Here is a 13976-nt window from a genome sequence, read left to right as displayed (position 1 = left end):
TGTAGGAGCAGCGCCAGCACCGTCAGTTGTTTTTTCTCACATTGCTAATCTAACAGCTAACAGACTTACTTATGTATCATTTGCATATGGTAGGTTGTAACTATTATGTCGAACTAAATGCTGTCACGTGTGTTGGCGTGCCTATTAGAGTTACATCGTAATCGACATGCTCCTGATCGAAATGCTCCGTTCCAGATATCCTGTAACATCAATTTTATTTTCCCATCCGACTTTTCCATTCCCGATTAAAAAATATAGTAGCAAAAGTGGTTAAGGTGTTTTCCCCCAACGTTTCCGACCGTTTTCATTCTAAACACTGCATGACAACGGCATGTAAATATCGCTGACTTTGGGGTCCCTTTTCAAGAAGCAGGGCGCGCACAGGTCGAGACTGGATTGGACTCTACCGACGAGAGGAGAGATCGAGAGGCCAACGTTTTTTTTTTGAGAGGATCGAGAGCCCACGTGTGTGATGAGATGGGCCTTGGGCCTGGCCTTTGTGCACCTCTAGCTTGTGTGGGCTGTCCCTACTAACCCTCCTTCCACTCTGAGAGAAAAAATTTGCAAACCTATACCTATATAACCATTTCATATGACCATAGCCGTTTGAGTATAGCCGTTTGAAACGGCGGTAAACTAACGTGAACTGGTTGCCATGTCAGCTTACCGCCATTTGAAATAGATATAGGCTTTATAGCCAAATGAAACGGCTACAAGGTCTTTGGAATTTTTTTCATTCTGCCATTTAAAATGGTGGTGTTTTTATTAATTTAAAAAATAAAAATGGTATAAGTTCTATTTGTACATTTGACTATAGTTTGATAGATGTGCTACTCTTGTTTAATGTTTAAGTAGTTGACTGTCGGAACTGCTATATCTATTTTGATGTTTAATTGACTTCAATGCGTAAGAACTGAAATTTTCCAAAAATACTATGTGGATTTTCGTTGTTTCACGTGCAAGAAGTTTCATGTATAGAATAGTGTCAAAATCAACCAACTTTTTCGTATGGACGGCTATCAAATGTACTAATATAAATTATATCATTTTTATTTTCCATATCAATAAAAAACACCATTTCAGTTGGTGCAATGAAAAAAAATCCAAAGAACTTATAGCCGTTTCATTTGGCTATATCCGTTTAAAACAACCGTAAGCTAACGTGAGAAACATACCAATGTTTCAAAAGGCTATAGTTTGAAGTTCGCTGCACTTATTCGGAGTATGTCATTCGAGAGTAACAACAAAATTCGATCATGGAGCCAAAACAAGATAATAGCATTGAGAAAAAGCACGGTACAGCGAGGAGCTAAACGCACACAGAAAGCAGAATTACCATGTGATTTTCTTGTACTGGTCTCTGGGAACTGATGGGCACATTCCCAATTCTCACCCTCAGCTTGTAAACTGTAAATTGTGCAGTTCTTAAAAAAAAAAAATCTGTAATCACCATACCAGCTCGCCATTTTCTTTGAACGTAAACTTTCTTTACACTGTAGATTCTGCCGAATAAAACAGTCCGTGGAGTTTTACATGCCACCTCAAATTCAAAATGGCGTGTGTATAATATATACCACGAAAAAATCCTGTAGTTTTTCCCGCTTCCTATTCAATCTTGTGTCACAACAGAAGCTACCAAACTGGTAAGTTTTGCAACGACAGTTACAGCGTTAACAGTCAAACCAGCTGGCTTCGTCGTCATCGTCATCTCTGTTGCTGAGGTGGTGCAAGATTAAGCACCATGTCAGGTCCCTTCTCCCCTGATGTTGAGAACTCGTCGGGCACAGGCAGACCCAGCTCCTCCAAGATGAACCGGACAATGCCGCGAGTGACGCTTCCCAGGGACATCTTGTTCACCATCACCGCCATGGCAAAGTTGTTCTCCACATCACAAAACCCGGTGGACCCGCCCATCCCGGAGTGCCCAAAGCACCTCAGCGTGCCGCCGCTGGGGTTGTTGTACCTCCTGAACCCGAGCCCGAACTTGCCATTTGGGTGTACCATGCTCTGGTATTCACCGACACCCATGAACGCGTCCAGGATCTTGTCACTGCTGAAGATCCTGCCGCCGCTTCCTGCTGCTGCTTCATCGTTAGCGTCACTGGTGCGTAGCTGGCTGTACCCATTCTTGTCAGTGTTGCTCACATCTTGGAGATTTCCTGTGGAACCGACACCCTTCTTTCCAGCGCCTTTTTTCTTCTTGAGTGGGGCGGTAGGGAACTTGGGGGTGTGCACATGGCTGCCAAGGGGTGGCTTGGAGTCCGCAGAGTGCGGTGGTGGAATTGAACCACCAGTTGCAAGCGCTGCATAGTATCGAGCAAGTGCTCGAGCAGAGCAGTGGCCATTCGCAGCAGGAATAATGGCCCGACGAACATTTAACGTGTTGAAAAGAACTGGTACACCAGACGCCATTTGCGCAATATTGCTCAGCAATTCTGGTGGAACACCTGGCCCTGCCCTGATTCCTGATAACTTCTGAAGTTCTTCAGTGTCAACTGTCAAGGTTGCCAGACGAGATTCAACACCTGAGAAGGGACAGAATGTAATGAACATCAGACAGGGTATCTAGAAGACTAGAAGAGTATAAACATGACTAGATTACGATTTTCATTAGTCTAATCAAATCTTAGCAGACACATCTAAAAGAGCAAATATTCCCTCCTGGAGTTTGAAAGACAAAGAAAAAGATTTAATACCTTTTTTTAATGTAAATTGCCAAAATAAGCATCCAATATTAAATAAATGATACAAAAACATACCAATAGTAGGTACTTGCAGAAAATGACTATTGGTCTTGGAGCATGAAGGGATAACATTGTAGCAGTTAAGTCCAAAACTCCATTGATCACATTTTATAAATAAATACCCCCAATGTAGTGCCATTACAAATGCAGTGCAGTTTCTCCTGCACTCACAGCTTGACTGAAAGTATTTCCCCCATTGAATACACACCCCGACACACCCAATCCAAGACATTGATGGTTCTTTTATTCTTACTCCTTAAGCACACGATGTAAAAAAATCAAGGGAAAGCTACATTCCTTATCACGAAACAGTAAGCAGCAGATCTGGTACAGTGTTAAAAAAATCTAATTGGGTAGAGTTCTTGGAAACAATCTAAGCACTGATTCATAGGAGATCTGTAACATACCTGGTGGAATGCCAATATATAGCTCCCCTTCAATGTGAAGAGGACGAACAATAGCCTCTTCTAGAACCTCTTGAAACTTCTTCCCAGATGCATGCTATTATTGTCAAATACCAGCGTCAGGATTCATGAAAAAAATCAGTTAGAGCATTATATTGACTTTTAAACTCCCATAATTAAGCTATTCGACCCGAAAAGGATAAGTAGATGTGGGTTTACATTCAAATTTAGCTAACCCTTAACCCGATTGTAGATTAGTACATAATGATCTGTTTACACAACCAACAAAGTCCAATTCTCATAAAAAACAAGGCTCAATTTACATGATGGCAGGAAGAAACATACCTCTATGACTCCCCCACACAACCAACCAAAGGATAGGTAATGGTAAATTTGTGCTGAACCAGGTTCAGTCTCAGGTGTACACTTGGCAACCTGGTTTAGTGTCTCTTCCCAGTCACATACCAACATGGGATCACTCTTCACCACATCTCCCAGCGCATTGTGCAAACCGGATGTATGATTTAGAAGATGATGCACCTTTATTAGGACGGAGCAAACGAGATAGTCTATTAGCCAAGAATTGCCATGTCCCATCAAATAACAGAAACAAGGAAGATTTTGTACCTTTATTAGCTCCTTGCTGTTAGTTCCAAAGTTTGGCCATATGTTGGCCACTGTTTCCTCATACTTCAACTTCCTGAAAGATTGGAGTATGCTATCACAAAATAGCTCGAGCAACTTCAACTTGTGGAATAAATGTCTAGATGCACAGTTAAAGTTCTTAGCCCATTTTGGAACAGGTTAGAAATGCTCATTTGACCTTTTTAAAAAAAAATCCCAGGCGGACCATCATGTACTTCAGTATGTAAGTGTGCAATTTTCCATCTAAGCGTATAAAGATGGAATATTCTTCTCTAACCAGTTGAGGTATTAGAAAGAGTGGAATGCTACAATGCTTACAGTTCACACAAATAAAAATGATTTGCAACTAGGTGCTATACATAAATATGAGAAACAATTTGTACACACAAGAAATTCTATAATATAGTGTAGATCAATGCCATGCAGGCATATTTACACTGCAAAGTTAAAAGGGACTTGGTACTGAATCGATCACTCACCCTTCGTTGACAAGCCAATGTACCATCCCAGCAGTGACACCCTTAGTCACTGAGAAAACAGGAAAGAGAGAATCATGTTGAACAGGTCGTGGATCGTACTTCCCCAACATACCAGCGGCAGTATCTATTATGACCTTTCCATCTTTATATGCGCATACCTGGTGAAAAAAACAAATGTAAGGCACATAATATTTGTAGAGAATCACTGTACAGGTATTTGATTCATAGGAGAATCCTACTTGTATTCCTAAAATTTTGTCACTTCCCAACTCAAGCAGATAATTTCTCAGTTTAGACTCCACGTCAGAGTTAGCAGGTGAGTCATAAATCCACTGACTGTTAGGTATTTGTCCATGCATCAAACTCCTGATCAAAGTAAGGGCATAAATCAGCAATGGAAGAAAGAAGAGAGAGATAATCTTTTACTATGAATATGGTGCGAGCATGATAATGTCAAATAAATAGCATCTCACCCGAGCAAAGTTGATTCAGCAAATGGCCTCATGATGTCTAGATAAACTATCCTAACATTTAGTGAAGCTGAAAGACCTGCAGATTTTTTTTTTAAAAAAAAAACATTAGATACTGGATATCTCAGAGGAATGAGTAAGCCAAAAGAAACTCATACCTCTGAGAAGATTCAAGACCCTCATAAATATTATTGCATCCCCAGGGAAAGCATCCACCTAAAAGCATGAAGACTTTCATGTGACTCTCATCTATCAATTGAGGAAAGTTACGAGTGCGGCATTTCTACTCACAGGATTAAAACGTTGAACTTCCTTCTTGTTCAATTTCATCTTTTCTTGAAGAGCTTTGACATTTCGTTCTCTTTGGTCATTGAGTGCCTTTATGTTCTCCTAATAAGCATGAATAACCACAAATAAACTGTTACTCCAAATATCCAAAGTTACTGAAAAGCTGAAAAAAAATAGATAAAATTATGTAGAATGGATACAGTAGCCTGCAGACTACCTTTGCTTCACTTGCAGTAGTTGACTGGCGAAAAAATATTGTAGCAATATCCATAGCCTGCTGAGGCATGTCAACCCGCAGTTTAAGCCCCATTTCTGCAAATGCTGACAGCAGTGCCACATGATCTCCCTAAACATTGGCATGTTCATCTCAGATATGCAAATTACATACAATTAACTAATGTACGAGAAGCCACAAAATAAATGACAAAAGTAGAATAAATCAAAGAACTCCATTTTTCAAACTTTGATCATGAGATGTTGATACATCAAAATATAAGTCAAGTGATCTCTTATAACAAAAAAAAATTGACTAGCTTAGGAGACATATTTCCCAAGTTCATTTTGTTTCTCTTATTGCTTGGGAATATGTCATGTCATACCAGTTTACCACATCACGAATGAGTAAACAAAAGATAGAAATTGTTACAAGAAAAGATAAGAAAGAAAGCAAGACATGCTTATTTGGGTTCTATATCTAAAATAAGAAAAGACTGCAGCTACTCCAAGGAAGATGTTGCATGTTATACTATACTATCTTCACTGTGGATTTCTTAGAGGATTGAAGTTCACAAACCTCTGCGCATGACAAAAACATCTTAGCTAGTGCCTGCCTCATAGATTTTGATATGCGCTTAGTGAGCCCAAAGTCAAGGAGAATTGGTTTATGTGGAGGTTCCTTGCTCACAAGAAAATTGCCTACAGACAAGAAAAAGTCATGCAAGTATGAATTAATGTGCAAGGAATACAAGGGAAAAGATGACAGAAACCTTCCCAAAACGCATGTAATTACCAGGATGAGGGTCACCGTTAAAGAAGCCATCAATGTATATTTGATGAGCATATGCACGGGTTATCTCTTCAACAAGTTTTTGCTTATCAACACCATATGCTTCCAATGAATCATTGTCATTTAAGCGAATCCCATCCATATATTCCAAAATCAGAACCTTGTCAGTTGACTGACACATGGAATAACAGTTTGTCAGATGATGGTAACTTGATTTTCAAAAATTAATAAAAGATAAACAGTAGAGAAACTGAAAGATAGACCTGAATAACTTCTGGAATGAGTACATCAACAGCACTGGAACTACTGCCACTCCCACAGTCAGTTTCGCGACTAAGATTCCTGGAGACAGTCCTAGTGTTCTCTAAAATTAAAGAATTTGTAACATACATTATCAAGATGACCTCTTCATGAGAGAGAGAGAGAGAGAGAGAGAGAGAGAGAGAGAGAATAGAAAATTGTGCAGAGAATTGTATGGGTAAGAAACTGAGCAAGGAGAATTACCTGCTTCATGGTTGAAATCAAGTTCCTTTGGTGCCTCCTTGCACCATTCATCAATCATTGGATTAAAATTATACTGAGGTTCTGCCCACGCTATCCATTCAATCAATGATTTTGCGTTCTTCAGATCCTGACCACCAATATAAAAATGTAACAAACTCCAATTGTGCTACACAGACATACTTGCCAGGTTAGATGTAAACCTCTAATATGATCTCTTTGATACCATCATGCTGAATTTTGACAACAACTTCTCTGCCATCTGCCAGAGTTGCACGATGAACTTGTGCTATCTGTTACCCAATGTTCATTGAATACTTAAATGAGCATACTATGAATTTATGTTAGATAACTAAGTTCACTTTTGATACTACAGTACTTACTGATGCAGTCGCAAGAGGGTCCAGGGCAAAATCAGCAAATAGATCACTCATGGGTTTTCCAAGTTCTTTCTCTATCGTTCCACGAACCTGCACAACAGAGACAATAACCAAGATAAGTAATCGCTGCCATTTAGATCATTGCAAACGTACAAAAAAATATTATATCAGGACCGGACAAGAATTATCAATCTTCCACTCATTCAAGGACAGGTATGCATACCTCTTCGGAAGGGCGTGGAGGAAGTGAATCCTGCAATTGCTTGAGGACATTTATGTAGGGTTCAGGAAGCACATCTGCTCTTGTGGACAAATACTGGCCCATTTTCACCCATAAACCTTCTAACTCTATCATCAGGTTGAGGACACGGCGAGCATTTCGCTCATGTGTTTTCGTCCATATAGCACTCTTTTTACCAGTGCTAACCCATTGGACTCTCTTCTGAACAGCCTGCTCATGCATCAAGAAGATGTTAATCTGTCTCAAGGAAATGGAAGAGGCTAGTCTATGGAAGAACATCATTGAGAAAAGAAACAGAAGCACACCTTATAGTCAAAGTAGATAAGCAGTGCCATGGAGAAAACTTTGAGCCTTCTGGTTATGGTGTTTCCCCATCCCATTATCAGTTGGATAGTCAGGACAAGCGATAGCAGAAATTCAGGCACACTCTAGGGTCCTAGCAAGTCAGTTAGTCTTCTGCAGTGTCATAAGTTCAGTAAAGAAGATTCATATTAGTAACTTGTTAGACCTTCGTCTTCAATAGAGAAAACATGTGTCATGCAGTCAGCTAAACTGTTTTAAGATTCAGAACTGTAGTTATTCAGTCTCTGGCCTGTTGAGACAATGACTTGACATGACAACCAAATTTACATGCCAGCTTCCATTTATGTGAAATCAATTAATGATGGAGTAAATAAGCATACAGAAAAGGCAAAGACTCCTCCATAATTAGTGCCGCTCGTTCTCAGGGCAGTTATTCAGAGATAATGACTTGACATGACAGTCAAATCAACTTGACTGCTCCCATTTATGTTAAATCAGCTGAGGATGGAGCAAAGAAGAAAAATGCAAAACTGAAACTGAAAAGGATTCGAGCTTCCCATGCCGCATGTTCAGTGACATGCCAATGAGATGAGCAAGTAGTCTCCCAGATAACACACTAACAGATGCAGGTATGCAAATATGCAGCAGAAAAATGTGCTGCGTGACACATGGACACCACAGCTCGAAAACCCTGACCTTGTCCTCACTCCCTGCAGAGTTTTCCACGTGCTACAACTTATTTCCTGAGCAAGTTTAGGACTTTTCCCATCATAATTCAAAAAATCACTTTAACAATATGCAAACTGCAGCAGAGATTTTCCAACCACAAAAAACAGGCAGACTTGTCAAACTTGACGTGGGGGAACCACCGTGGCTCCCTCAGAGACCAATGGGAACCATCAAGCACGCGGTTTCCACAACCAACACAAAGAAACTAGAGAAGCACACCCCCAAACTCCAAATCGTTGAAGGAGGTGATGAAACACAAGAACAGCATGATTCGAGCAATCCCATTTGCTAAGCCCTGAGCTGAGCAAGATTACAAGCCCCAAAAGGCTCTAGTTGTGGGGAATAAACCAAGCTCTTTCGCATGAACATAACCACGTGTGGATGCTAAAGCAGTAACCACCGTGTACACACAAGAAGTTTCCACTAGTGCTTTACTTGATCAAAGGCTCTCTATACTCTAGAGCGCAAGAAATAAAGGAGATTTGCGTAACATCTTAGCATAAAGTCGCGAATTTTAGCCTGATCACATGGAGTTCTCCCGATGAACCCCCTCTCCTCTAGGAGAGAGTGAGACACTCGGAATCCCCCAGATACAAAGACCTCCAGCTAAGAACCAGATTCAATCGAGCGCCCAAGGAGGGGAATTGCGCTGGGATTGGTCGCGAAACCGCGCAAGTGCCAAAACCTCAGAAATCCTCAAGAAGGGGTTGAAGAGATTGCGTTACCTCGATTCGCTTAGCTCCGAGAAGGGCGGGCAGGAATTTGGCGATTTCCGCCGGGGGCGCCTGGCTGCGCGATTCGAAAACCCAACCGACGGATTCGCGACGCGAGAGAAGGACAGGAAAAGAAAAGAAAAGAGGAGGAGAGGATCAGTTACTCTCCGGCCCGTGGGGAAATCGAGCAGAGAAAGAAAAAATAGATTTCTTTTTTCCCTCTCCCCCCTGGCCCTGAGGTCTTCGCAGGAGCAGAGAGAAGTGTGTGCGCCATTTTATTCCGCGAGGAATTTTTTTTGCATCCAGGCCCCGGCGTGACCTCGTTATTGCCGGTGCGGCCACGACAAGTCCGTTTTGGAATCCCGTTCCCTGCAGAGAGCTTGTACTGTAAACGGGCCGATTCCGTCCATGCAATTTCTCTGTCACTTTTTCTCGCGTCGAAGCATGGGACGATCTCTGCTCGTGCGAGTGAGAACACTTGGGGTCAGTCATTCAAGAAAAAAAAGAAGGTTTTGATTCTGCGTGCGTGCTGGCCCCTGTTGGGTGAGAATGGATGGCGACGTGCAAGAAAGTTCAGGACCTGAACAAAGATTCGGTGGTGTTTGATCACGGACGGCGACTCTTTGCCGAGACAGAGAACGAAGGTGAGCTAGGTTTGCACGATGGTAGTAATTTTAGTTGTTGATACCGTACCGGCGGTGGCATCTGCTAACAAGCTAGCTGTCTCTCCGATTGGAAACATGAGGCTTGCATGTAAGATATGCATGCACGATGACGTCGTGAATCCCTAATTGGATTGGATTACATATGGAGCCTGATAAGGGTGCTTCGTAAGCTTGGATTATGGGCTCATTTGGTGGGGCTCCAGCTCCGACTCCGATCGCGGCTTCTGCTGAAGCCCTACCAAAGAGCAGCGTCGCAAACGGCTCCGCGAGTGAACCACCCACGGAGCCGGAGCCCTTTTTTACTGTCGGGGAGGAGCCAAAAATAGTGGCTCCTCCAGCTCCTTCTCCTCTTCCTCGGGGAGGGCTCACAGGAAGAGCCATTTTGCCAAATATTTTTTCAAAATGAGGAGTTAGAATCGGAGAAACCACTCCACTAGAGGAGCCAGAGTCGAAACTGTTTTTAGAGGAGCTGGAGTCCCACCAAACTGACCCTATGAGCCTAATAAGCGTGCTTCGTGGGCAAGGGTTATCGTGTGTGTGTGTTTTGAGAGGGAGGGTCGTGGTTGTTCGTGGTGTGGTAGTAGCTAGCTAGTCTGAAGCACAGGTCGTCGTCGGCGCGGGCTGCTCTGGTAGCTGCACCTGTCCGCCGCACGCGCGCGTCGACGGCCCACTTGTTCTGCGGGAGAGCCTGAGACACGCATGCACGCGGCGGCATCACGTGACAGGTATCGAATAGAATAAATCAACCGGTCGGGCCGTCACGCCGGCTAGTCAGCTGAGCTCGATCGCTCGCTGCTGCGTGTGCCACGGCGAGCTCTTAATTTTCTGCGTGGGCTGTATCGCTACTGGGCTGCGAATGAGTGGGCCGGCCCGTGCGTGGAACAAAATAAAGGAAGAGAAGCTGGCTGGGATTCGGCCCAACAGGGCGAAAGGAATCTTGCCTCCATCATTCCCTAACTCAACAACAATCATTTCGTAAACGCTTATTAACCACCCTTCTCATTCTTGCTACAAATTGCATCTACGCGTGCAAAATTTTAACTTTTGGAGGATGAACTGCTGCCCTCACTCCAAGCTGACAAATTGCATCTACATGCGCAAGGCCCCAACTGATAATAGTGAGGAGGCGTTCGTTCCTTTTGTTTATTTTTAACACATATCACATCGAATGTTTAGATACTAATTAGGAGTATCAAACGTAGACTATTTACAACCCATTACATAAGTGGAGGCTAAATGGCGAGACGAATCTATTAAGCCTAATTAATCCATCATAGTAAATGTTTACTATAGCAACACATTATCAAATCATGAACTAATTAGGCTTAATAGATTCATCTCGTCGTTTAGCCTCCACTTATATAATAGATTTTTGTAAATAATCTACGTTTAATACTTTTAATCAATATCTAAATATTCGATGCGACGGGTGCTAAATATAAAGCCTGACACTCCCCGTCCAAGGAAGCTTTGCCTCGCTGGGCAGGTTCCACACTTCCATGTACGTACCTGTCAGTAACCGTCCCGTATGTAGCTGCTCTCCAGGCAGGATTTTTTTTTTCACTTTTGGATGGAGGAACTGCTGCACCATTCCAAATTCCAGCTGACAAATTACATGTGCACGCTATACCTTCTTTTGTTTGATCTTATCGCCGAGCCTACATATTTGATCGCCTTCCAGTTGGACTTACTAACCGAATACTCCCTAAAATGGGCAACGCGTTTGTGCGAATATGTGCGCGGCCACATGCATGCACTGCTCCTGTGCATGTGACCGACCACACCAAGTAACACGGTAGCCGCCTGATTAAAATGACAAGACGATTACTACACATGCGACGTGTTAACAAGTTTCAATCTTTTCCCTCCACCACATATATTTACAAGTACTGTGTAGTTTAAATTTGAGACATGGATCATTTAGTTCAAACAAAAAAGAAAGAAAGAAAGAAAAAAGAGGATCGATAGTCACAGAAGCACGAGTCACGAAGAATTGAGCATCTCCAGATCGGAAGAAGAGCCCCCTGATGCGCCCTGCTCCGGCACGTCGCAGCGGCCGGTCCTCCTGGCGCTCCCCCGGCCCTGTACGTGATGAACGCGCGCGGGCGGCGCGGTCACGCCCAGCCCCAGAAGGGCGGAGCCATGGGTGCCGCCGCCGCCGCGCCTGGCGCCGGAATGCCGACGGCGACGTGCTGGTCCTGGGCAGCCGGTGGTGGCGGTGCGCTGCGGCGGCGGCCGCCCTCCAGTACAGGCGCCAGGCCCACTGGGCCAGCAGGACTAGCACGATCCCGATGACCAGGCCCAGGAACACCAGGCCGACGCGCTCCCCTGTCGTGTCGGGCTGGATCACGACGGTGACAGCAGTCGCCGCCGACGCCGGCGGGGACAGGATGGTGGGCATGCATGCCATCGACATGGTCTTGCGCGTGCAGTGGGTTAGAGAGTGTGGTGGATTTCTTGGATCAGAGGGTGTGGTGGATTTCTTTTAAAGGGTACACAAGGACGCACACAACCAACATACTTCACACCCAGTGCACGGGGACATGCGCTCCCCTGGCGCCGGAATGCCGACGGCGACGTGCTGGTCCTGGGCGGCCGGTGGTGGCGGTGGCGCTGCGACGGCGGCCGCCCTCCAGTACAGGCGCCAGACCCACTGGGCCAGCAGGACTAGCACGATCCCGATGACCAGGCCCAGGAACACCAGGCCGCGCGCTCCCCTATCGTGTCGGGCTGGATCACGACGGTGACAGCAGTCGCCGCCGGCGCCGGCGGGAACAGGATGGTGGGCATGCATGCCGTCGACATGGTCTTGCGCGTGCAGTGGGTTAGAGAGTGTGGTGGATTTCTTGGATCAGAGGGTGTGGTGGATTTCTTTTAAAGGGTACACAAGGACGCACACAACCAACATACTTCACACCCAGTGCACGGGGACATGCGGTAGCACTTACGCACCCATGTGTACCCTAGCAAACCAGAGTTAATCCCGAGCGTAACATGGAACCCCCGGTGAAGCACACACGGCATTGGGCCTCCGCATCTCTCTCTTACCCACACACAGACGGCCATATGATTCTATCGGTCCACTGAAGCCCAAGTAGCGAATTGTGCCGGCGTGCCGTTGTGAACTTTTATGCCTATACATTCATTCGAAAGTTGTCATTTCTGTATAAATTAAATCAGAACGAGATTGAACATATAATTTTGCGAAAAAATATATCAATTAATGAACTATGGATGTGCCAAGTTTCAAGTTTTTACCCAAAAAATAATGTATATATTCATGATGAATTTTCACCATTTTAAAAACCTTTGCACCAGATGTAGAACCACACAACCGCAAGTTCGCAACTGAATATCAAAATCAGCATATCAAGTGGCTTTAGCCCCATCTACTTTAGTTCCAATATGCTAAGATAGAATGCAACATGAAAACGTTCACTTTAAAAAATGTTTCATTCATCATTTTTATAATAAAATTTTTAGAGTTCCACCGATGATTTTTCATAATTACATAGTTTTAAATTAAAACGTAATAAGTGATGTGTCAATTTCAATGCTTTTTAGCTAGTGCAAAAGTTTTTATAAGATACCGATAATTTTTAAACGTAACAAGCACTTTGGGAGGAAAAAAAGGTGGAGGTTTGGTCTGGTAAACCTTCCACCAGAAAAGTTCAGAAATGCTATAAAGGAGAGACAACAACATTTCTGAACTATGTAATTATGAGAATTACATGATTACGAGGCTATATGCATCCACATCCCGTGTCATCTTCTGGTTGGAAGCAGGAAAGAATGTAGTCGTGCGCCATAGTCTTGGGCACTGCAGGCACTACTCGAGTAGTTTTGCGGACTGAAGTGTCCGAGTACTGTCGCGTGGCTGGAAGGTACTCTTTCTGTAGCTTCGAGTTCTCTGTTCCTGAGTAATTTTATATGGTAGTGCGATGTCAATCGCACTCCATATGGAGTAGCCCCTGAGCCTTAGGTTGAGTCGAAGAATCAGGCTTAGGGTCAAACCAGCTTTTGTCCATTTTACCCTCGGAGATCTTGAAAAAGAAAAAACTGACCAATGGGTACGGTACCCGCAACCCCCGAGCACTTAGGCGATTCCTATCGTTGAAGTGGTCATCAATCCGTTGAATGTAGTAACCGTTGGGCGTTTATTGCGATTAATACGGGATTTAATCTGTCCGTTGCGCAACTGATGTGTCGAATCTGGAGCCGCGGAGATAAATCTAGAAAGCCCCCTTTTCGGTTGCTGTGACGCCGCACGGGCATTAGATCTATTTTTCCTCCTCCTCTGTGCCTTCGCTCGCTTTTTCGCCGACGCCAGTGCCGCCCCCTCCGCCATTGCCATTTAGATCCGAGTGGAAATTTCTTCCTTAAGTCGAGGTTGGGTCCATCGAATGCG

General features: G+C 44.0%; 1 protein-coding gene across 1 annotated transcript; it reads right to left on the bottom strand.

The window, feature by feature from the left end:
* Nucleotides 1–1414: 1414 nt before the first annotated feature.
* Nucleotides 1415–9157, bottom strand: LOC101759876. The gene is made up of 19 exons (XM_004966051.3): nucleotides 8916–9157; nucleotides 7464–7614; nucleotides 7141–7368; nucleotides 6921–7007; nucleotides 6741–6830; nucleotides 6541–6667; nucleotides 6300–6400; nucleotides 6040–6208; nucleotides 5824–5945; nucleotides 5248–5376; nucleotides 5034–5132; nucleotides 4901–4958; nucleotides 4746–4821; nucleotides 4512–4638; nucleotides 4273–4430; nucleotides 3776–3848; nucleotides 3494–3688; nucleotides 3152–3245; nucleotides 1415–2525 (listed from the first exon to the last, which is right to left on the bottom strand). The coding sequence occupies exons 2-19, from the start codon at nucleotides 7536–7538 to the stop codon at nucleotides 1705–1707; spliced, it is 2829 nt and encodes a 942-aa protein (XP_004966108.1). The 5' UTR covers nucleotides 7539–7614; nucleotides 8916–9157; the 3' UTR covers nucleotides 1415–1704.
* Between the last annotated feature and the right edge of the window lie 4819 nt (nucleotides 9158–13976).

The sequence above is a fragment of the Setaria italica genome, chromosome IV (genome assembly GCF_000263155.2).
Source record: "Setaria italica strain Yugu1 chromosome IV, Setaria_italica_v2.0, whole genome shotgun sequence".
NCBI lineage: Eukaryota > Viridiplantae > Streptophyta > Magnoliopsida > Poales > Poaceae > Setaria > Setaria italica.
The sequence above is the reverse complement of the archived record's forward strand: the minus strand, read 5'-3'. Positions and strand labels throughout refer to the sequence as shown.

Bases quoted from the DNA above. Each gene is read 5' to 3' on its own strand.
- LOC101759876 (XM_004966051.3), bottom strand. From the start codon at position 7,538: ATGGGATGGGGAAACACCATAACCAGAAGGCTCAAAGTTTTCTCCATG. The intron at 5,133-5,247 runs GTAGTCTGCAGG...CATGCTTATTAG, and splicing joins CTACTGCAAGTGAAGCAAAG to GAGAACATAAAGGCACTCAA. The intron at 4,959-5,033 runs GTGAGTAGAAAT...TCATGCTTTTAG, and splicing joins AAGTTCAACGTTTTAATCCT to GTGGATGCTTTCCCTGGGGA.